Below are 25,114 nucleotides of genomic sequence, written 5' to 3' on the forward strand. Positions count from 1 at the left end.
AGCTCTGGTAACTACAGCTCTGAGAGGGAAATAGAAACCATTCTCACCACCCTTAACAAGTTACAGTTCTCAAGTTTCCTCACAAAACTCACGACTGTTTCCTAACAAAAATTAAATCTGGCTCTTGGTGCAAATTTTGCCTAACATACACATTATTGTATGCAATATGGCCTGTTATTCAAAATGTTTGCAAAGCAATTTTGTCTAGTATAATACCTCGTATGTTATTTTTACTAATACATGCATTTACAAACATTTTGAATGTACAGCGGTGCCTCGCAAGACGAAATTAATTCGTTCCGCGAGTGTTGGCGTATAGCGTAAATTTTGCCTTGCGAAGCATGGTCGGAGGAAGCGCAGTTTCACGGGGGGAATCGCAAAACGTTTTCGTTTTGCGAGTCATGGCCATAGGAAAATTCGTCTTGTGGGTCACCCTTTCGTTAGCGGACGCCTTTCGTCTAGCGAGTTTTTCGTCTAGCGAGGCATTCGCCTTGCGAGGTACCACTGTATTAGTATATTAGTAACTGTGTTTTCTGTATTTCTTCACACATGTAACTGGCTGGATAACCGCATTGTACAATTCGAAAGAACCACAAACTTCATTTTTTAATCATTTTAAAAATTAAATTTCCCAAAAAATTAACACATACATTTCAATACATAGTGAAACATTTTTCCTTTGGTTGTTTGTTGTTGTTGTTGACTTCCCACCCCCTTATCCATGGTGGTTTATTCTCTCCCTCTGCAGCACCATGTCTTCTGTCTCTTAACACTACTATGATCTTTTAAGTTCTTCTGTTGCTCATAGTTCAAATCCTGATCACATAATCACCATATTTCTTTAAATAGTATTAATAATAATAATAATAATAATAATAATAATAATAATAATAATAATAATTTTATTTATACCCTGCCCTTCCCCACCAAAGGGCGGCTAACACCAATAAAATCACAACAAAAACATAAAACAATTCATTAAAATACAATTTAAAATTTAATCTAGACTGCAGCCTCATTTTTAAGTAGCCCACCAACCACACCAAAAGAATGAAACATCAGGGCTTCCATTCTTCCACAGAAGCATGAATTTCAAAGCATAACTGTGATTTGGTTAACTTATTGTTTTTGGGAAGTATGTGTTAGTTAGGTTGGATTCACCATTAAAAAGTTCAAATTTATCCCAAATCCCTGACTACAATATGTCAGATAGATGGCCACCTACACTCTGTTAAAACCATAGGTGGGGAAGCTCAGGCCATCAGCCAAATTTTCCTTCCAGGCCCCTCTATCTGGAAGGAACTTATCCCAGGCCACGTTGCTTTGTCCCCTCCTTGAGTGATTTATGCCTGGCTGGGATGTGTCCTTGGACTCTGATAATGCCTCCTGCTTGCCTGGATGGAGGATAGATAGGGCTGTGTGAGTGTGGGTAGAAACCTCTCTCACCCTGATCTGGCCACAGTGATCCATGCGACGTTCATCTCCAGACTTGATTATTGTAACTCGCTCTACGCGGGGCTGCCCCTGAAGCTGACCCAGAAACTCCAGCGGGTGCAGAATGCCGCAGCGAGGCTCCTCACAGGGTCTTTGCCACGGGACCACATTCATCCGGTGCTCTACCAGCTGCACTGGCTCCCGGCGGAGTACAGGGTCAGGTTTAAGGTGCTGGTTTTGACCTTTAAAGCCCTTTGCGGCTTAGGACCCTCGTACCTAAGGGACCGCCTCTCCTGGTATGTCCCAGGTAGGACCATAAGGTCCTCAAATAATAATTTGTTGGAGGTCCCGAGCCACAAGGATGCTAGGTTGGCTTCAACTAGGGCCAGGGCCTTCTCAGTACTGGCCCCAACTTGGTGGAACGGTCTGTCACAAGAGACCAAGGCCCTGCGGGATTGGGCATCTTTCTGCAGGGCCTGCAAGACGGAGCTGTTCCACCTGGCCTTTGGGTTGGTTTCAGTTTAACCCTGATGTTACATTCTTTTGGTGTGATTGGTGGGCTACTTAAAAATGAGGCTGCAGTCTAAATTAATTTTTAAATTGTATTTTAATCTGTATTTTTAATGAATTGTTTTATGTTTTTGTTGCAGTTTACTGGTGTTAGCTGCCCTGAGCCCAGTTTGGCAGGGAAGGGCGGGGTATAAATAAAAATTTATTATTATTATTATTATTATTATTATTATTATTATTATTATTAAGGTCAAATTTACACCTGTTGCTCCACCCACTTTTCCCTCTGGTCCTGCCCACCACCCATGGCATTTGGCTCTTGGGAAGACTGCTGAGAGAGTGTCCTCTACCTCACCTTGAAAGACTGGACAAAGGTCCAGAGGAGGATCCGGATGGTGTAGCCCTGACGAAGAAGCTTGATGAGCCTGGCTGCCCGGAATAGGCGGAGGAAGCTGAGGTTGATGAAATTGTCCTGCGGAGAGGAAAGGGTTTTGTGCCCTTCAGACACAGATGGGATCGGAAGCCACGGCCCGCAAAAAAGAAAAGAAAATTACCAGCTTCGCGTTCTAAGCAGCAAATCGGCCACCAGAAAACCTTCCAAAAGAAACATTTGTCAGTGCAGGTCACTCCACATGCAGCATGTTTGAGAAAACTCCTCTCCACAAGAGTCCCTCCCTTGGCTATGGAGAAGGTAGCCAAAAAAAGAAAAAGGAAAGGAAAAGAAAGAGGGGAGAGATCCCTCTTATGGATTCCTGGGCTTTCAACCCTCCCACCCTACACGTTAAGGGAAAGTAATGGGAAGTATTATCAGCTGTGATTGTGTAGGCTGTGACTAGGGGGTGTCTAAAGCAGCCTGTGTCAACCAGGGACCCCTCATATGTGATTGGACTACTGCACCCACCCAACCTGACCACTGGGCCATGCTGGTTCGGGGCTGATGGGAGTTTAGAAGCCACCAAGCCAGGGAAGGCTCATATGAAATGAACCTACCTATGCCTAAAAACAATGTCACGAAAGGTCAGATGTGAGCCTCCTCCATGTTATAGGAAGGGAGAGGGCAACTTACTTTGAGGCAGTTCAAAACCATGTTAGCAGTTGAGCTTGGATTTTGTGTAAAATCTCTCCACCGCGCCAGTGGTGTTTATTGTTCGATTCTGCCTTGTTCTCTGATTAACAACAAATAAGTCCACTAACTATCCAATCCAACAAAAATTATTTTGGTGTATGAGAGCAGGGGACTTCCCATCTATTGATCAAATAGTCCCTGGGTTTGGTGTAAAGCCAATTAAATCAGAATGGGAATTTTTAGCAGCCTCATTTCAGTTTGTTTCCTTTCTATACATATAAAAGCCCACTTTGGGTTCCCTCAAGAATAGAGCAGGGAGAGGTACCAAAGTCAGACAGGGGCCTTGAAGGAAAGCTAAGCAGGTTAAAGACTTGGTCCCCCCCCCCACCACCACCCTTCATCTTTTACCATTTGTAGGGGTGGGGAACCTCGAGCCCAGGGCCCCTCAGGTCTTTCTGTTTGGCTCACAATGGCACTGTTCTGCGCCCTGAATGCTTTTGAGTGGTTGAAAAATGTCCTTCAATTCTGATCATTCGTTTTGCTTGTCTGGATGGAGGACCAAGACAGATGTATGTACAAACTTAACCATTGTCCAAAGGTCAAATCTTACACCCACTTTTGCCTCTGGCCCTGCCCACCACTGATAGGTGGCCCTTGGAATATTGCCCAAAAGAAGATGTGGCCCTTGGGCAGAAAAGGGTTCCCCACCCCTGTACTATTGGATGCCTTCCAGGATGAAAGCTGCCCCCCCAATCCCTCCCCACACACCGTGCTAATTTGAGTTCAAGAGACTCACAGGTTTATCCGGCTACTTATTCATATATGCCAGTCAGCTGATGGTTGCACCAGCAGTGCTACATTCCACCAGTTCTGTCAAGATTCAAGGGAAACAGCCGCTAAGCATGCATTTGGCTTGGCTGGCAGTTTTCTGTTTGTTTCTTTTTAAAGAGGTAAGCAGCTCAGAGTAGGGTGTCTACACCATACATGGGACTCAATCCTCAAATAAAGAGAAAAGAGGAAAGCAAAAAAAGAGAGAGATGCCCACCAAATGAGTAGACAACACTGAGCAAGCTCACAGCAAAGCAAAGCAAAGCAAGCAAGCAAGAATTCTCCTGGGCTGCTCGAGGTGGACAAATGGAAAGCCTAAGAAGTCTTAGTTTCAGTTGTGTTGTTTTTAAGCTGTTCATGTGTTTCCCACCCGCCCCTGCCCTCAAGTTAATATACCTGCCTTTATTTCCTGATGGAGGTTCAAGGTTTCTGACAGCATCAGAACAACATAAAAATTATACTTTTTAGCAAAAATATAAATTCAAATTGCCTTTATTTTCTTTTTAAATAGCTGTATAGAAGTATTAGTAGTTGTAGTAGCAGCTTCTAACCTGCATTTGAAGACTACAATTAGGAAAGAAAAGGAATATATATGCAGGGTTGAATTACACTTGCAATTCTGTCATTGTAAACTCAGTTTTGACGAATGAAATTTAAATTGTGACCATTATCAGTGGCCGATGCCCTGGCATCCCTTTGGTGTAACATCAGAGTGCAAGTAAAAATTTGGAGCTGCTCCAAAATAGTTTTAATAAAGCATTCTTCAATACAATACAACCAATTCATAATTTTTTCCCCAAAGACACTCCTCTAACTACTTTCTTTAAATGTGAGCTCCAGCTTCTGAGGCTAAAAGTGAGCTAGAGGAAGAATATCTTCTCTGTGACAAATCAATTAACAAACTTAAATTCTCAGGTATCAAATTAAAGACCACTATGTGGCCAGGATGCTAGACTGTTGAGTAAGTGGATGTGAAGCGGGTGGAATGTCCACATCATGTTAAATTGTTAGGGCAGCCAGTGGAAGATAATTTGAACCAAGGATCTCCACTTGGGGTTCTGTTGGACTTGGGGATTTGTGGCAGCTGCACTCCCAAACCTGCTGTTTGTTCCACATATTCAGCTCCTTTCCATAAACTGTTGTCTGCTGTTGAAGACTACATCAAAAACTGGGGATAAGTAGCAGCCCTGGAAAATTAGAGTTTATCAGCATTTATAAAGCTCTCACAGGACCATTCTCAGCATCAGTTTGCAGAGAACTCAGTGGCTCGAGCAACAAAAACAGCCAGCAGAACCCACTCCTGTCCAATAAGTCCAGGCAGTCAGCATGCACATAGAGAGAGGTAACTCAAGACATCTGTATTTCTAGTATCCAACAATATTGACTATAATGTCACTCAAGAGTGGCTCAAGACCCAGGGCTCATATGCCTGGTCTCAGATTGCCTATTCCTTCACTACATTTTTTAAAACTTTTTTTTTTTAATGCTTTGATTACAGCAGAGATTGTCAGTGTGATGCCTGTGAGAGAAAATATGCTCTTGGGGTCTTCCCATGGCACCCATGAAATGTCTGAGCCCCTCCAGAGTCCTTTTGGTCATGACATGGCAAGGATGGTTACCTTTTTCATCCCCAGAAATGCACTCAGATGTGAAGGAGGAAGTGAGAAGAACGATACTGTACTTAGATTGATACTAGATCTGCTGGATCTGGATCTGAGTAAAAGCCTTGGAATAGTGAGGTGGGTGAGGATGTGCTGGAGGCAAGAGAGAAGTGACTAGAGAGAGTGTTCATGGCACTTGCACAAAAATCCTTAAAGTGCAGTGCAAACCCCAGGTAACTGCTCCTATAATTTAAAGGTAAAGGTAAAGGGACCCCTGACCATTAGGTCCAGTCGCGGACGACTCTGGGGTTGCGGTGCTCATCTCGCTTTACTGGCCAAGGGAACCGGCGTACAGCTTCCGGGTCATGTGTTCAGCATGACTAAGCTGCTTCTGGTGAACCAGAGCAGCGCATGGAAACACCATTTCCCGTTGGAGTGGTACCTATTTATCTACTTGCACATTGACGTGCTTTCAAACTGCTAGGTAGGCAGGAGCAGGGACTGAGCAATGGGAGCTCACGCCGTCGTGGGGATTCGAACTGCCTACCTTCTGATCGGCAAGCCGTAGGCTCAGTGGTTTAACCCACAGTGCCACCTGTGCCCCTTTAATTTACCGGTAAATGGAGGTAAATAAACATTTAAGTTTTCATATGTAGACTATTAACATTTCTTGAAAATAGATAGAGGTTGGGGCAAAGGGCCCAGAAAATCTTGTTGGCACACCATAGCTCAGTCAGAGTTGGGGGTTTCCCCCCCACTGCTGTCTGAAAATCAGCCAAAATTTGCATATACATTAGCATATGCATATGTTATGGAAATGTGTTGCGGGCCTGTGCTCTGAGTCTTATAAGTACCCAGCAATTTCCATGTTGTCAGTTTCAATAAATCAGAACAGACCCATTGAAACCAATGGATCCATGGCAACCATGACTGTCTGAAGCCCAACGATTTCTATGTGTGCATTCTGCACACAGCCCAAACGATTAATGTAATTCAAATATAAAATGTTTAACACCAGAACTAGCCTTTTAAAACCAAGACCTCGGAAAAGACAAGGCAGTGAATGCAGTAATCAAAGCATAATAACGTTGTCAAGTGTGCAATGCAGATGTGAGTTACCCCTCTCATCAGTTACAGGAAGACAAGGAATGAAAAAAGAGTAAAATGACTACTGGTAAAATGGCAGATTCTGTCCAATTACCAAGTAGCCAATAGAAAGGTGATGATGCAAAGCAAAGCCCAGCCACGACCCACAATGCAGCTAGACAGACAGGGAAGCTTTATTTCCCCATCACCAGTGCAATCAGAAATCTCACAAACAAGGAAAGTGAAAGCGAAACAAATATAAAGGAAAAATCAAAAAGCAAGAAATTTAAATATTTTGTTTTAAAAAGAAATTCAATGCAACCAACCGTGTCCTATATTTGATGTTTTCATGGATGGATATTTTGCAAGGTTATTTACAAGTTTTTGAATTTAGATAATATTTTTTTGGGTTTGTTTGTTTGTTTGTTTTGTTTTGAGCGGCAGGGCAGGCAACATACAGACGGAGACATGGGTTTTTCGCATTGTATGTTGTTGATTGGATGGCGTGATTCAGCAGGAAGGGAAGGGAGAAATAAAACAGAAACAGAAAAAACAAAAGAGAAAATGAGTCATTGGGAACAAAAGCATAAACTTTGTACGGGAAAGGGGAGTGAAGGTGCTTATTTTTAAAAAAGTTACTTTTCTAAGAACAATAAAGCCCTGCAAGGAAACACAGTGCAATCAAACCATTTGCATTTTGTATCATAATGCAAATTAACACACATTTAACAAACACCTTTTTTGGGTGTCTATTTAATAGTATTATTATTATTCCCAGGCAAAGAGAGAGATGCCAGTTTCATAATTTGCATTCAGAGAGATCCTGTCACAAATGTTTCCACAGTTTCCTTATGTGGCTAAAGGCCAGTTCATACCACTGTGGGCGCTTCCCGGCTGTCACTATTTTGGAACAGGATCCAATCACATACTGGCAGATTCATGTTGCTCAGTTCTAGCTGATTAGGAGTTCTTGCACAACAAGCCTGTTCCCCACCCCCATGAACCTTTTATGATAAGGAAAGTGACAGGAAAATGCACTGGAAAGTATAATGCTTGCTCTATTGCAGGGGTCGGCAAGGCTTATCGGCAATGGGCCAGATCACTCCCGCGGAGATTGTCCATGGGCCACACTGGCGCAGTGCGACACCGGAAATCGTGTCTGCGTGTGTCTGTGGCGCCGGAAATCACTTCTGCCCATGCCCAGATGCCGAAAATCGCACCTGTGCAGAAGCAATTTCTGGCGTCTGGTCATACGCAGAAGTGATTTCTGGTATGTACGCATGCGCAGACACGATTTCTGGCACCGCTCGGCGAGTCCCTGTGGCACGCCGGTTTAGCGCAGTGCGTGGGGGAATCACCGAGCGGGCAGCTTGGTTTGGGGGCGGCTTGTGGGCCTAATCCTAAACAGTCTTCGTGGGCCTAATCCGGCCCATGGGCCGCACGTTGCAGACCCCTGCTCTAATGCAACATCATATAATCTCCCCACAAACAAATCAGATTTGACATTCATTTTAAAAAGCTAACATGGTGTAATCTTGCTGCAAACAAATCGAGAGGAATACTCAATGAACTGGTAGCTGGCAGCACCTGGTGTGTGCCCATTTACACTTACACATGTGGTGGGAAACACAATGCCATCCTACAGGATAGTTTGATTAAGTTGTAGGGGCACACCATGGGTACCAATCACTGTGCCCTGAGACTCTGCAGTTTCTCAAATGCCCTTCTTATATGGTGCTTGGGCTAAGAGGCAAGGAGAGCCAGAAACAGGAGGGCCATCAACAACTGCAGGGTCCACCCCCCATCATTTATTGATTAATCTTTTTTATTCTATTGGTAGCTTTCTGAGGACACTGAAAGAAATTCTCAACAAACATGGAATTGTACAGTTGGAAGGGATCCCCAAAGGTTGTCTAGTGCAATCCTTTGCAATGCAGAAATCACAGCTAAAGAAACACTGACAGAAGGCTATCCAATCTCTTTCTAAAAACCTCCAATAGAGTAGGGTCCACCACCTTAGGCGGTAGTCTGTTCTACTGTCAAACAGCTCTTGCTCTCAGAAACTTCTTCCTAACAACCAGAATCTCCTGGTTTGAGTAGTATTCTGGAGCAGCTTGCTCCATCTTCTATGTGACAGCCCTTCAGGTATTTAAAGATGACCTCTCAGTCCTCTCTTTCCCTATGCTAAACATGCATGCTTACATGCTAATCAAGCATAGCTACCACTAATTGTTAGCGGAACTATTTGTCATGAATATGTTCTTTCACTACCATTGGAGTCACACCCCAGAGCCTACACCAGACTGTGTCAGCATGGTTCCTCCAAATGTTGTTGGGACTACAACTCCCATCACCCCTCACTCTTGGCTATGCTGGCTGGTGCTGATGGGAGTTGGAGTCCGATACTTTCTACATTAAAATTTGCCAAATGCAGTTGACTCCTGCCCAAAAAGCAGTTAGTGGTGTAAATCAATTTGATCCTTTGCAGTCATCAAAGTTAAATTTAAAAGTCTTCCCTGTAAATCAGCTGTAAATCACTGAGTGCTGGCAGGGAAACTGACATACCCCCCTTTTATTTGCCTGCAGAGATAGATAGATAGATAGATAGATAGATAGATAGATAGATAGATAGAAGAAAGAAAGAAAGAAAGAAAGAAAGAAAGAAAGAAAGAAAGAAAGAAAGAAAGAATTCAAAGCACTCACAGAGGAAATTACAAATGACACAATAATGATGCTAAAAGAAAAACAAAATTGTGAACACATTTTTTTCCTCCTTTTATCTTTATGCCCTGGCACTTCTGCTGGTTGCTGAGCCACTCCTAGGGAAAAAAAGGGCAGCGGATAACCAGATGAGCTGGCATTCTTGGAGGAAGGTACTAGCTCTTGGGTAGCTGCCCTGGAATACAAGCTGAGTTCCATACCCCTGAAGCTTGCTGTTCTTCTCAGAAGTGGCCCTGTCCACATAGCAGTGAGCTGTGTGGTCAAACTAAAGTCATGCCCAGATTATCTCCCAAGATTTCCCATCTTTTTTTGTGAGAACACAGGGTATCCAATGTTAACTCTACTTAGAGATGACCCACTAAGTACAGTAACGGACCCACGCTGAGTAAAACTTAGTTGGCTGCAACCCATAGGTCCATGAAGCTCAGTTTTGTCTAGGTTTACTGGTCACAGCTCTCCAGGGTTTCAGAAAGGGATCACTCCTATGCTCTAACACTGAGGTACTGCTCTTCCACATGCCTAGATTTGACCATAGGAAATTGGCTTCTTCTAGGGCCAATCACGTTTTTCAACTATCTCAATATTTGTCTACTTTGAATGGTAGTGGCTTTCTAGGGTCTCAGACAGAATTCCTCTTCTCACTCCCCCCCCCCCCCAAAACCCTGTTCCATTTCAATTTCATTTCACTGAATTTCACCAACAGATTTTTTTTTTCTTCCTGGGGTGGGGTTTACTATTGTCAGTGAAAATAGCAAAACTTCCTTATATTTTCCTAAGGTCTTGGCAAGTGGCTATAGCAGATTTTATGTTGGCTGCCATTTTGAATAATTTGTGCTGCCCAAAATCTTTTTGTTGCTGCAAGATTTTGTGTGGTATATGTGTGGTGGAAAATATTCAGAGAAATCCTGCAAAGTGCACCACATTTTTTACGCATGAGGGGAAAGTGTGCAAAAGAGACAGAAAATTTCAGCAATTCTGTTTACTGAGAAATTTTAGCTCAGCTCTGAGTAAAATTCCTGAATGGATACATCAGGAAAATGGGGTCCGAACATTCCAAAATTGCTGAGCTTGGACAAAGCAACTGGGAGAGAGCAGAGAAGGTGGGAATGGATGCATACACAAATACCTCCTGCCTTCCTTCACTGTTCAGACACATAGTTTCATAAAAGACATGTTGACAGTAAAAGGTAAAGGGACCCCAACCATTAGGTCCAGTTGTGGACGACTCTGGGGTTGAGGAGCAAATCTCTGGCTGAGGGAGCCGGCATACAGCTTCTGGGTCATGTGGCCAGCATGGCTAAGCCGCTTCTGGCAAACCAGAGCAGTGCACGGAAACGCCATTTACCTTCCCGCCAGAGCGGTACCTATTTATCTACTTGCACGTTGTGCTTTCAAACTGCTAGGTTGGCAGGAGCAGGGATCGAGCAACGGGAGCTCACCCCGTCGTGGGGATTCGAACCGCCGACCTTCTGATCAGCAAGCCCTAGGCTCTGTGGTTTAGACCACAGCGCCACCCATGTACCCATGTTGACAGTAAAAGAATATAAATTACTGGCATTTTGACAGTAAACTACAGTAAACTAAATTCAAACCACAGGTGGTTGAAAAATACATCGTTGTAGCAGTGACCAAACCAATTCAAAATATACTCAGTACCGCCTCGGATAACCCTGTTGGAGGGTTTACAAAAGCATCATTTTACTCCTATACATCTATACAAGCAATTATTTATTGGCTGGGTGGCCAGCTCCAGAGGGGATGTGGCTTCCAAGACTAGCAGAGGGTATATAGCTCCCAAAAGTGGTTTGCTGGGTGGGTCAGAGCTGCAAGGCTAGCTTCCTGGCAGGTGGGTCACCATTTCTTACTGGTAGGGAGAGGAGTAAGGTGGCAGGCAGGTCAGCATGGTGCAAATGCACTGGCGAAGTGTATCTGGCACTGCTGTTGGTGCATTTGCCCTGTATGAATCTTCCTGCTGCCTTGACCTTCTCAGGGGCGTAGCAAGGGGGGCGGGGAGGGGCAGTCCGCCCCTGGTTCCATAATGGAGGGGGTGACAAATTTTATCAAGGAACAATTTTTTTTGAAAAAATTCTTTTGAATTTTTCTTTTTGAATTTTTCTTTTTGAAAATGCCTGCTCCGAAGGTCTTATCTTACTATACTAGGGAATATATATATATATATATATATATATATATATATATATATATATATATATGAAATTTCATGCATATTGGTTAATATCTTGACCCTCCTCCACCAAAATAGCTGTTCACTTGGCTGTTTTCCTATGTCGTGAAGGCTGAAATTTCAGTTCAGAGAACACTTACTGTTTCCAACCCTAACCCTGTGGAAAGCCATCTAATTAGACTTTAATTTGATTTTGAGATGTTTTGGGAGGTAATTTAATTATTGTTTGATTTTATACCAATGTTATGTATCTGATGTTAGCCACCCTCAGCCTGACTTCGGCCGGGGAGGGCGGGATATAAATAAAAGTTTATTATTATTATTACTTGTTATTATTCCTTTGTAAGAAAATATGAAATAATGTAAAACCATTTTGGGGGGATCAATGGGGGGGGGGGCTTACAAGAAATTTTCCACACCGGGTACCACCTGACCTTCCTATGCCTCGGGAGGGGGGGTGACAATATTTTTTTTTTTTTTGCCCCCGGGTACCAATTTACCTTGCTACGCCCCTGGCCCCTATCACTCATCAGTAAGTAACAGCGATCCATTTGCTGGGAAGCTGGCATAGAGTGGCACTTCCCCATACAGTGAGCTGGTTCTGGCTCTACCACAGTGCAAGGGATGCCTAAGAAGGCTGAGGGTGCTTCAGTTTCCACCAGTCATCTTCCTCTTGCAGATTAAGGGAGCACATTAAAAGTGCTCTGCTGGAGTCCCCATAGCTGCTGCCAATTCTAAAGCCAGCACTGTCTACAGTTCAGCCAATAAGATCTCTTTGTTTCCCACCCCATCCATTCTCCCAGGGTCTAACTAGCCTGTGGTACAATAACCACTCTTTTTTCTTTTTCTTTGTTATCAAGGTTTATTTTTAAGCCTCTTCCCAGCCGATGTCTCAGTAAAGAAACTGTCCTCTATTTAAATGCTTATAAAAATGCCTTTCATAAAAATGTAACAAGACTTTTTACACTACACAAAATTTACAGCAGCAATAAAACATCAATAAAAATCTCAATAAATACTGATTGATAAAAAGATAATTTACTATGTAGTGATTAGTATGGAAATAGGGGGGGGGAACCTTCCTATTGGTACCACTAGTGCTAATTACCATAAGGTTACTAGATTTTTTTTCAATGAATTCGGGGACACTTTTCAACTTCAATGGGTTTTGTATGGGGACTGATTTGTAAATCTGGGGGCTCTCCCTGGGAAACAGGGATGTCTGGTAACCTTAAATTACCAGGGTGTGTGTTCACCAAGAACTCAGCTGGGAAAGGAATGCTAAAATCTTCTCTCTTCGTGTGCTGTGGTGCTGATGATTATTCTCCTCTGCATCTGGAATTTTATTTATTTATTTAAAAAAACAGTGACAAGATTGCTTATCACATTGTTATTGTCAGGCATTCTGATTCTGTGTGTAATTTAAGAGAAGGATCTGGGACTGCAGGACCTGCTGGGGAATGACCAAAAATGTGCTGCCATAGACAGGGAGAAAGAGGTTAAGAAAGAGCAATTGAAATAAAAAGCATACATATATCAAAGACGCGCACAAAACCAATTGTTCCTAACAAAGCAGAAGGACATGGTCAAGGAGGAAGCAAATATGAGGGGTGAGGAGTTGGAGACCAGCAACAGCTGAGCCTTTACCAACCACAGGCCTCCAAGAGGCTGTTGATCCTCAACTCCCATCTACCCCAACCTGCATGGCCAACTTCTGGATGGGCAACGGGTTTTTGGAAAGGATGACCTGAACTATTTGGGAAGGGTTTACAAAATGGCATTGACTTCAAAGAAGATGCAGGGGGCTATTTAATACTATTTAATATGGCACCTTCCAGCATAAATTATGCAGATTAAATGGATTTGAAATTGGGTTCCTGGTCCATCAGAAGGATTGGGAAAGTGCTCTGAAGGGAACTAACTCTATACCTTGAGCACTAGGAACTCTACTAGCACAGCACTCCTCCTAGTTTCCTGAAATATTGTTCAAGCTTATCTTCATTTTCTTTGAGGATTAAAACGTTTTGGGGGGCAAATAAAACAAAAAGGTGCAATTCCCAGTGGGTTGTAGCCAACTAAGTTCTACTCAGTGTAGACCCACTTAAGTGAATGAACTTAAGTTAGTCATGACCATCAATTTTCTGTGTAAGACTACATTGGATACAACCCACGGTATTGAACTGTACACCCAAATACCAAATTCCATACTTGGGCTTACTTTTGTATGGAATCACAGAACACACCCAGTCCTCTTTCCATCTAAATTCCTCTGCTAAGTGACAGAAGAGCATTGCTTTTTTTTTTTTTAAATGAAGGTCAGTGCAGATGTAATTATGTAACACAGACCCTTAAGTTAGCACTAAGGGACTGGGACCAGGTTGGGAAATTACACACAGACCCTGTGCTCCAGACTCTCTTCTACTGTAGACGAATCCCTCCACCCCCTTTTGCAGACAAATTCCTGAACCAATCCCCTTTACTATGGTTGGAAGAGGAAACCAGGCAGTTTAAGACAAGACACCGTGGTCACTCTGCTGGAATCCTCATGGTCCTGGGAATTAGGTGATCCTGCAAAGGGGAATCCCATTCTCTGGAGGCCTTTGCACAGGAGACAAGAGAGGTTGACTTTAACCATGGTTAATACAAAACCAGAACTAATTATGGGACATAACATCTAGCCATGGAAGCATGGGAGAATCCCCTGCATGTGAGAGGAGAGAGGCTGAGAGGAAGGGGAAGAGGGCATGTGATTCCATAAGAGCTGCTCCTGTTTACTTACTCTAGTAACCATCTAACATTATATACCATTTACACCAGGAGTAAATAAATCCCCCCTTATGTAGCTTGTTCAAAAGCTCTTAATATTTATCCTAAATTTAATTGCAACTGTTGAATGTTGGCTTTGAAGCTCAGGCTCCTTCTATCATTTCTCCCAGTCTTCTGACAGACATCATTTCATAATGACCCACCAACAGACTGATGAGGAAGATCATTTGGCCTGCATTCCCCCGCCCCCGACACTATTTTGTTGGCTAAAGAAAGCAAGTTTGCACAGTCTGTACTCACCGCAATCTCTGTTACTAAAATATCAGTAATACTTCCCAAGACTGTGACAAAATCAAAGATGTTCCAGGCATCACGAAAATAATTCTGTAAGATTAAAAGCAACAACAAGCAGCATTACTCAGAAGTTTAAACTGCATGCTAGGCTACAATCCTCACCCCACTTACCTGACAGTAAACCCCATTTAATTCAATGGGAGTTACATCTGAGTAGACATGGGTAGACTTGCAACCTAAGTCAGTTCTCTCCAATCTGATGCCTTTCAGATGTTGATGGCTGGTTTTTCCTCTAGTGTTTTTATCTGTTTTATCTGTATTTTTAGTTGCAAGGGCCCGTTGACTACGTGAATAAAGTCTGATTTCTGACACAGATGTTAGTGGACTACAACTCCCATAATCTTTGACCATCAGCTATGCTGGCTGGGACAGTTTAAGTAGAAGCTGAACGACATCTGGAAAGCACCAGGTTAGTGATGGCTGATCTAAGTCATTTCTCTGGAAACTACAGACCTCAATAATTTGTTGTGCGCACCATTCAGTTTGATGGGAAGAGTGAGTTTCCTTTGTTACTTTTGTACCACCACCCCTGAATTGCAATTTAGCTAGGAGGATCTCTAAAACTAATTTGCAGAATTGCAGCAGCCTTATAAAGCCACAAATGCTACAAGCCTACAAAATATTTTACGTCATCTGCTAAGAGGCTAGCAGCCTAAATTTTGATGCTGGATGCAGAGAAGGGGAGGCATCCTTCTTAATTTGATCTATGGTCCTGACTAGGGTAGGAACAGAACATAAAAAGAGACCATCCAGACGAGCATAGTCTTCTCACAGGGGTCAACCAGGTGCTCCAATGGGAAGCCTTCAAGGAGGACCTGAGCACCTTGTGATTCCTGTCAACTTGTATTCAGAGGCCAACTAATTCTAGTTTCCTCCCCATTGCCATCCTCATTACTAACAGGCGGCGCTACTCTCTTGCACTGGTTTTAAGTAAGAAGCCAGGCAGATGGAGACTGGTTGGGAACAGAATGAGGTTGGTGGGGCAGTGTCCCATTCACCCTAATGCAGCAGCCTCCACTGATCAAGAGACATAATGGAGCAGCCTCCAGGCTTCCGATAGTGGAGGCAGAACATAGCCATTGTGAGGCAATGACTTTGGAAAGGCCACAGGTTTTCCCCACTCCTGCTTGACAAAATTCAGCAATGAAACAAAATAGAATGGTACACTTTTGAAACAAAACCAAATTACTGGGAGCAGCAAAAACCCAGGGAGAGATATGAAGAAGTGGAATTTCAGGAGCATTTCTGGTGCTGGATGAGAGAGGACAATGAAAAAAGCCAGCTCATACCAGGGCGCCAAAGGCAATGATCTTCAGCACACACTCCAGAGAAAACATGGATGTAAACACAATGTTGAGGCATTTCAGCATATCTTCATATGGCTGTGGGGCACCATAGAACTAAATCAAAGAGAAAGAAAACAGGTTACTGGAAAACATGGGTTGCAATCACTCATGCATTGCAGGGTGTTGGACTAGATGACCTTTGCAGCCCCAACCATACAATCCTATTATTCTTAAACTCATAAGTCACTTACTCACAGCAGCAAGAAACACCCTCCTACTTATTCTTTATTGTTGAAGTTTGTTAATGTTCATGCAGGAGCTGTATTGCCTTTGTTTCCATCATAGCAGGGATGTGGAAAAATGCGGCCCTCCAGATGTTGTGGAACTACAACTTCCATCACCCTTAATCATTGGCCATGGTGGCAGGGGTTGATGAGAGTTAGTCAAACAACACTTGGCTGGTCAGAGGTTCCCTGACCGTGCATTAAGAACATATGACGAGCCTGTTGCACCAGGCCAGTGTCTAATGCTAGGTCCAGCATCCTGTTCTTACAGTGGCCAACCAGATGCTTATAGGAAGTTTGAAAGCAGGACTGAGTGCAACATCACTCTCCCCTCCTGCAGGTTCTAGGGGCTGCTATATTCAGAAGCTTATGGCCTCCAAAAGTAGAGGGAGAACATAACCATCAAGGTCAGTAGCAGTTGATAACCCATTTCACTAACTACTCATTGAATTATCACACCACGGCTTGTCACTGCAACTCTTACAAGAACTGCTAGCTCCCCTGCCCCCTTCAAAAAAAAAAAAAAAAACGGCAAGGAAATCAACAACCTTCATCATCAGCACGATGGTGTTGAGTGCGATCATGACCATGATGAAATACTCGAAAGGAGGAGACACCACAAATTTCCACATCTTGTACTGGAACGACTGCTTGTTTTGAGGCATGTAGCGGGTCAGGGGTTTGGCACTTATGGCAAAGTCTATACAGGCCCTCTACAACAAAAGGAAGAGAATGGGGGGAAATCAACAGAGAAAACGACCTGCTCACAGTTTTCACCTGCATCCAGAGTTAAGGATAAGCTTCCAGATCCACAGTTGGCTCCTTTACATGCCTAGCCAGAAGTAAGCTGTGAGGAAGGGCCATAGCTCAGTGGTAGAGCATATGCTTCCCATGCAGAAGGTCCTAGGTTCAATCCCTGGCATTTGCAGGTAGGGGCGAGAGAAAACTCTGCCTGAAATTCTGGAGAGTCATGTGCCTGTCAAGGCAGAATGTACTGAGCTACCTGTTTGAAGTGTCTGACTCAGTATAGAACAGCTTCTTAATAGGGGAAGGGTCATAGCTCAGTGGTAAGAGCATCTGCTTTGCATGCTCCTAGTAGGGCTGGGAGAGACTCCCTGCCTGAAACCTTGCCAGCCAGTGTGGACAGTACCAAGCAAGATGGACCAATGGTCTGACTGTATCAGACAGCTTCCAATGTTAGCACAATAGGATGGGTTAAACTGCAGATGTCCTGGCATATAATGGAAATACTTTGATTTGCAAATTGATGTTGAGATATCTAATTTTGTCAGGGAGGCAAAAATCCCTCATGGCTGGATGCTTAGCAAACCCTGCAAATATGAAAAAAGAGCCTTTCTCCATCTGGTATCCTGAGAGAGTACCTCGTTTTTCTCAAGGCTGCATTCAGACATCACTTTGTCTCCCTGCTCCTGGAAGGTGATGATGATCAAAGCCACAAAGATGTTCACGAAGAAAAAGGGGAAGACGACAAAATACACCACATAGAAGATGGACATCTCCATCCGGTACCCAGGGCTTGGGCCTTGGTTCTCATATGTTGCATCAACAGAATGCTTTAAAACACTGTGAGAAGGAGGCAGAGAATGAACAGGCAGAGATTTGGATGAATGGCTGTAACTTTGCATCTACTTTGCAAGGACCCAGGGTTTGGGAAATACTCTTATCTTAACCCTCCACCCCACCCCCACCCCCCACCACAAGGCACTAAAGTGCCATAAAAACTTACGTTGGCCACCCCTCTCCTGTGGAGACAGTGAAGAGTGTCAACAGAGCCCAGAGGACATTGTCATAGTGGAATTCGTATTTCTTCCATTGCCTGGGCTGAGCTTGCACATCATCTTTTGCATAATCGAGATACTGGCCTCTGGAAGGAAGATGGGACACAGAATCAAAACAGGAGGATGTGGCGCTGGGCCTCACTTATGATCGGTGCTGACACCCTCCATGGGTCACCATCCCTCCAATATGCTGCCTCCATTAACCACCATTGTAATTATTTACTGCTCTTTTTCTTCCTCAGGATGTAAGTTTAGCATTGTCAGTATAGCGTCAAAGGTTGACTCTATATAAGGCAGAATCCTGTTTGCAACTGCATACAGTGGTGCCTTGCAAGATGAAATTAATTCGTTCCGCAAGTCATTTCGTTTTGCGGAAATTTCGTCTTGCAAAACACGGTTTCCCATAGGAATGTATTGAAGTTTAATTAATGCGTTCCTATGGGCAAAAGAAGTCGGGGCTTGTTGCCGCCGGCAGCAGCGGTGGCAGCAGCAGCAGCAGCAGCTGGAGGGAGGGAAGGGCGGTGGAGCTGTGCCTGAGGGGGAAGCAGACTCCCTCTGAGAGCCAAAGCAAAGACGAGGAGGTCCCTGCTCCGAGGTGACTGGTCCCTCCACCCGCTAACAAGCGCTCCTTGTCGCTGTCACCCTCTTGACCCAGATAAAGAGCGAGGCAAGGCCACACGGATCTCTTGCTTCGGCTCCCCACTTAAAGACCTCCAAAGAAGGAGACTCCACCACACTCCTTGGCAGCAAATTCCACTGCCGAACAGCTGTTACTGTCAGGAAGTTCTTCCTAATGTTTAGGTGGAATCTTCTTTCTTGTAGTTTGAATCCATTGCCCCGTGCCCGCTTCTCTGGAGCAGCAGAAAACAACCTTTCTCCCTCCTCCATATGACATCCTTTTATATATTTGAACATGGCTATCATATCACCCCTTAACCTTCTCTTCTCCAGGCTAAACATACCCAGTTCCCTAAGCCATTCCTCATAAGTGCTTGTTCACTCCCTCTGGGCATGAGGGAGAGGCTGGTGGTCTGTGTGGAGAACTAGCCCAATGCCAAGTAGGGGTTAATTTTTTCTGACAGTTAGAACCCTCAGGGGCGGGCTTAGCCTGGGTATAAAACACCCCTCCCAGTGGGCAGTGAGTCAGAGTTAGAGTTAGAGTTGGAGTTAAGTGTGGGCAGGAGGAGTTAGTTAAGTGCGGGGAGTTAGAGTTGGAGTTGAAGTGTGAGTCAAGAGATAGAGCTGGGAGTTTAGAGTCTTAGGTGGATGTTAGCAGAGAGGATAAAGAGATTGTGAAACGCGTTGTTATTGATATTTAGTTAACTATTAGCGGTATTAGGCCGGTAACATTTAGAGGTATTAGGCCGGTATAGGACAACTGTTATAAGCTTATTGAACAACCTTTTATTTATCAGCAACCACAAGCTTTGTACGCAATAAACATCTTTTAGTTCACAATATCCTCGTCTGTGGTGAATGAAGTAAGCAGGATCCAGCTAGTAGTCTGAAGGGCTGCAGCTGGGGACTGTTTGTCGTTGGTGCAGCACTCATAGACCTTAAAACGTCCGGGGGTGGGCTGTACAGGGCGAAGGGCCCGCGACATTAAAGTGGTGGCAGCGTCGGGACGAAAGATTGTCATAAAGTGGTGGTCACATTGAGATCAAAGATCTAAAGTGTTGGCAAGAAGTGCCAAGGTACAAGAAAGATTTAAGGGTGACGCATTGTGTGAAGTGTGAGGCTTAAAGAGGATTTAAGCAAACTTCTGTGAGACTCTACAATCTAGTCAGGAAGGGGGATCGCATACACCTGGAAAGGGAGAAGGGGAATTCAGAGAGGAATTACCTGGCCCTAGGGTGTGGTGTGATAGCGCCTAAGACTGTGAGATTGTGAGAGAGTTACAAAGATACTTTGCGTTGGAAACTATTTCAGGCAGAAAGGTTTATAGTGAGAGGTCGGAAAAGTACGCTGGATAAAGTGCACTGAGGTAACTTTAGGCGTGACTTTGGACCTAAACTGTGGAAACTGAGCCTGAAGAAATAGTTTAACTGAAACATCCTTGATTTAAGTACAGAAATAATACCACCAAATAAATAGAAAATGCCACCTAGAAAGACTAAAACAGCTCTTAGGGACTCACAAGTAGAAAGCTCTGAAGAAGAAAATGGGGTTTCCCAGATTGAGGAAACCAGTACTGAAACAGTTAACAAAAATCCTACTGAGGGGACGAGTGTTAAAGCCTCAGAGGAATTTGAAAAATGGAAACTTGAGAAGGAATTTAATTTGAAAATCGAACTAACAAAGCTAGATATTGAAAGAGAAAGAGAGAGATTAAATAGAGAAAGAGAAAGAGAGGCAAAAGAACTGAAAGAGAAAGAAATGACCTTAAATATTGAGAGAGAAAGAGAAAGGGAGGAAAGAGAATATTTATTAGAAATGAAAAGACTTGAATTATCAGCTGTAGATAATAGAAACAACAACAATAGTTCCACACAAAATCCTAGCAGGGTGGATTTAAAAAGATTCCCTGACTTCAGAGATAAAGACGATCCTGAAGCGTTTATCATTTCTTTTGAGAGGGCTTGCGAAGATTTTGAAGTAAAAGATGAGGAGAAAATGCAAATACTGAGAGCTCGTATTAGTGGAACATTAACAGAGATTTATTCTCAAATGCCATCTGATCAATCTAAAGATTTTGAAGCATTTAAACAGTTGGTTTATGTCAGATTCGGAATTACTGCAGAGCAACTGAGACAAAAGTTTAGAACAATAAAAAAGTGCGTGAGGAAACATTCGCTCAATTAGGAGCTAAAACTACAAATTATTTAAACAAGTGGCTAGAACAGGAGGGTGCTGATTCTGTGGCAAAAATAAAAGAGGTGATCGCATTGGAACAATTTTATGACACGATTAATAGTCATCTGAAGTATTTAATTAAAGAAAGACGCCCTAAAACCATCCTGGAAGCTGCTAATCTGGCAGATGAAATAAATGAAATCCGAGAACACGCTTATGATGCCCCAAAATATAAGGACAAACAGTGGGAAACAAATAAGTTTAAGAGAATGCAACAGCCCACAAAGTTTACCACAGAAACTGCCAAGAAAATTTTTCCCGCCAATGCAAATGTTCCCCATAACACGCCTATGACAACGGGGGGGGACTGAGGGAAAAGTAAATAAATATAGTGAGGGTAAAAGGCCTGAATTAATCTGTTGGCAATGTGGGAGAAAAGGCCATAGACAATTGGACTGTAGAACTGAACTCAGAACTAGGAGTGCAAATACTATCCCTCAGAAGCAGACATATTGTGTCCAAACTGTGGAGACAGAGCCAACTGCCAACATGGTTGCCACGGCAACCGAGGCCCAGTCTAGAGAACAGGCTGATGAGTTACCAGTGGCCCAAGTTGTGAGGTGCTATATAATTCAACAAGATGACATGCTATTACACAAAACAGGAGAAGAAATTTGGGTGAATGGTAAACAATATAAAGGCTTAAAGGACACAGGGTCTCAGATTAGTATTGTACATCCTGATTTATTAAAGCCAGAAGACTTTATTAAAGGCAAAACAATCAGTTTAAAAGGAATATCAAAACAGCCAGAAATCTTGCCAGTCGCATTAGTTAATCTGACATATAAACAATGGTCTGGAAAATGGCAAGTAGCAGTTTCACCAGAAATCCCAGCTCCAATGTTAATTGGGTGGGATCTACTTGACCATGTACAGAGTGCATTTGTGATTACTAGGGCACAAAAACTGCGACAGTTACCTCAGGAGGAAAGGCCTGATACAATTGTTGAACTGACACAAGATACAAGTTTAGTGCCAGTTACAAATAGTCAAGCAGCTAGTTTTGCAGCCAAGCAGAAACTAGATACAGATTTACAGAAATATTTTCAAGCCACAGCCTTGAATACAGTATTAACCCCGGAAAGCCCGGAGCGGTTTATAGTCAACAATGGGTTGCGGACTTCCGGCTGGCGACGCCATAGCGGGTGGTCGGGGCTGCTTCGGCTGCGAGGCGCCCGATCCATCCCGGGGGTTAGGAGCCCCGCAACCGCAAAGCGGGGCTCCGGTTGGGGTGCGGGAAGAGCGTCCCGCACCCTGGGCTCCCCGGCTGCGCCCACGGAGGCTCCGAACCCTTCCCTTGCCCCCCCTGTAAAGGGGGAGTGGGGGTGAAGGGACAACGGAGCCGGGCTTACGGGGATATGCCCCAACCGGGATGCAAATGCGGCGACAAAGCCCGCGGTGAGCGTCTTAGTTCTACCTTTGAAGAATGGAGCCAAAGGAACCCGGTGGTCGTGAGTAGCTAATTTGACCAGAAATCGAGCTTTTGGAACGATCCGGGGGGAAGGAGAAAGGCAGCCTGCCTTCTTCCCTTCGAGTTAAAGAAGCTAACCAATTTGAGCAACTGCTGCTACAGGACTGCTACAATGGGTTTAAAATCGATACATGAGACTGGTAAACTTTTTTATTGGGAAGTAAATTAGTGGAAAATATCTCCATTTAAAGTTGCGGTATCTGCGCTCCAGTTTAGGAAAATGGCGATGAACAGAGAGGCAGGAGTAGAAATTTGATACCCACTTCCTCCCCCTCTACCAGTATGCTGGGCTTCGTCCTTGAACTGGCACTGAACTCTGGACTAACGGACGAACAGAGGCTCACTGCTTTGAAGGTGGAACTGCTGTACAGGAAAGTCAAAGTCTTGTGTGGGGGTCTGAAAGAGAACCAATTGCCCACAGAGGAGGCTCTTCAAACTTTTGACACTTTGGAAGAAAGTCTTGCCAAAGAGCTGAGAGGATGTCTGGGAAGATGGAGAGAAATGAGTGAGCTACTTCGGAGAAGAAACTCGCCTTTTGGGGGTGGCAGTCCCAAGGCGACGGTAAGATTTGTTATATCCAGTCCCCGAGGTGTGAGCTCGGGGGCCAGGGACAGAGAATTATGGTTTTTACAAGAAGAAAAGGAATGCTACAAAGAACCGGAGAAGCTGAGAGACGACGAGATGGACATCCTGGAGCTCGTGGCAAGGAGAGTTTTGGACTGTGCCTGGATCTGTGGACGCTTGGAGAGGGAAGCCACAGGGAAATTCAGTGTTGATGCCACCAGGAGAAGAATAATGGACAGAGGGGGTGTGGGGTGAAACACTAAGCAAAATTTGAAGTAGCCTGTCATGGAATTTTGAAATCGGAGGGTGAATACTGTCAACAATCTTTCTGTTTTATTTTTTGTTTGAATATGAAAGGAGATATTTTGAGTTACTATGTTATTAGCAGCAGTTTAAAGGATAGAAGAGATAGATATGATATAAATGATTGGTGAAGATTTCAATGGAAGAAGAATTATGATGAGATATTACTACGAGGATGCATTGTTAGTTAAATGTTGAATATATAATTGTGTGTAATTATAAAATTGAATTTGAATTTCAGGAGAAATGGTTATAAAATAGATTAAGGATATGAACTCGAAGGAGAAAGGGCAGGGGAAGTCAATGGTCAAGATATGGAAATAGAAATTTTCTTTTTAAAGAAAAGATGCAATAAGAAAACTTGACACTGTTTGTATTTGGTTTATCAATGTATTCGTTTTGTACTTGTTTAATTGTAGGTGTGGGTGTGGGTCTATGTTGTTATAAGAAAAAGGTCAATAAATTCTTATAAAAAAAAACAATGGGTTGCTATACAGAGAGATTCTTTTAAAGCCTAATAGAGGGGGTAATGAAATCCACAGGCAACTGATAGTACCTACTGAATTTAGAACCAAGATAATACAACATGCACATGGCAGTATCTTTGGAGGTCACTTGGGAATCACCAGAACCAAACAAAGGGTGTCCCAAAATTTCTTTTGGCCTGGGATGGGCAAGCAAATAAAGTTATTTTGTCGAACGTGCCATACTTACCAGTTACAACTGACATGGGAAGGTCCTTGTAAGATCATTTCAAAAATGGATGATATAAACGATATAATTCAGCATGGTGAAGGGAGGCGGGTCATGCATAAGAATATGATAAACCCAACCCAGTCACTAAACCATGAACCCAATCTAGACTACAGTAGTCACGTTGTTGAAAAAGCCTGTGATATTGGTAAAGGAGTGTCTACCTGCAATATGACCAGTGACCTATCTGTGAGATCAGTTAAAACAACTAGTCCTAGTTACGATAAACCATTCATCAGTTGGAAAGATAGAAAGAAAGACGTACTGGAAGTTATAGCTGGCATGGGGTCCCATCGACTTTCTATGAAAGTGAAAGTGTTTCCTACACTAGAGATTGTGTGGTGGGAGGATGGGTACCCTGCTGCTCATGCAACACAAATAAATGTCCAAAATGAATGTAGTTACACAGCATTAACAGGGCTACCACGTCAAAGCCATACAAAAGTAATCTTAAAATTGCTCGAAGTGGGAACTAATAAATCACTACAGACCAAAGATGAACTGACAACAAGGGAGATTGCTATGAGCAATAAGCAATCAGAGCTTGTTAGCCTACTTTCATTAAGAGATCACGCTTGCCTAGAAAGCTTCAGCAAGCTGACTAAAACAGAAGGTATCCACAAACTTCTGCAAATAGTTCCCAGTGCATTTAAAAGCCAGACAACCAGTGTTTATGCAGCTTATGATGACCTGGAGATGTGTGTACAAGTCCGCGAGCTTAAACATTTAACAGAGATCCTGAAGGAGGGAGAGGTTGAACTAAGAGAGCTTTTGACCCTGAGAAACAAGGACTCTACCCAGCTTGGGATCCACAATCGTTACAGACGCCTCGAGTGCAGGGATCGGAATGGGACTGTGTCATCTGGCCGGGGAAGACAGCTTACATCCCATCACGTTTGGCAGAGAAAAGACTGGTGCCCCGAGAAAGATACTTCTTGCGACGGTTAAGGACGATAAGGAGCGTGAAAGGATCCTAAACATCATCGCAGACGCCTTATAATGAAGACCCAAAGACAAAGGTTAAAGGACAGTTACGGTTTTTCCTGCAATAAAGACCTTATGCTGCATGAACTATTGTATATAATGTTCACAACTATATGTACTTTTACTGAAGATGTAATATTATGCCATAGTTAGATAATATGGGTAAGAGTTATAAAATGTATTGTTTATGTTAATGTTTAAAAATGTTGTTTGTATCAGAGGGATACTTTGGCTAGTAACTCCTCTGATACAAACCTAAAAAGGAG

General features: G+C 43.4%; 1 protein-coding gene across 11 annotated transcripts in view; it reads right to left on the reverse strand.

Annotated features, from left to right (window-relative positions):
• The window catches only part of CACNA1B (calcium voltage-gated channel subunit alpha1 B), a 307,712-nt gene that overhangs the window by 40,049 nt on the left and 242,549 nt on the right, over window positions 1-25,114 (reverse strand). For 6 of the 11 annotated variants that reach the window (XM_033137256.1, XM_033137255.1, XM_033137254.1 and 3 more), the window contains 7 exons: window positions 17,869-18,006; window positions 17,504-17,705; window positions 16,670-16,834; window positions 15,841-15,951; window positions 14,498-14,581; window positions 6,852-6,857; window positions 2,300-2,416 (listed from right to left, as the gene is read on the reverse strand). In XM_033137256.1, coding sequence (XP_032993147.1) covers window positions 2,300-2,416; window positions 6,852-6,857; window positions 14,498-14,581; window positions 15,841-15,951; window positions 16,670-16,834; window positions 17,504-17,705; window positions 17,869-18,006 — 823 coding nt within the window. The remainder of the gene's footprint in view (window positions 1-2,299; window positions 2,417-6,851; window positions 6,858-14,497; window positions 14,582-15,840; window positions 15,952-16,669; window positions 16,835-17,503; window positions 17,706-17,868; window positions 18,007-25,114) is intronic. The other 5 variants (XM_033137250.1, XM_033137251.1, XM_033137257.1 and 2 more) reach the window with 1 other exon arrangement.

The sequence above is a fragment of the Lacerta agilis genome, chromosome Z, assembly GCF_009819535.1.
Source record: "Lacerta agilis isolate rLacAgi1 chromosome Z, rLacAgi1.pri, whole genome shotgun sequence".
Taxonomy (NCBI): Eukaryota; Metazoa; Chordata; class Lepidosauria; order Squamata; family Lacertidae; genus Lacerta; species Lacerta agilis.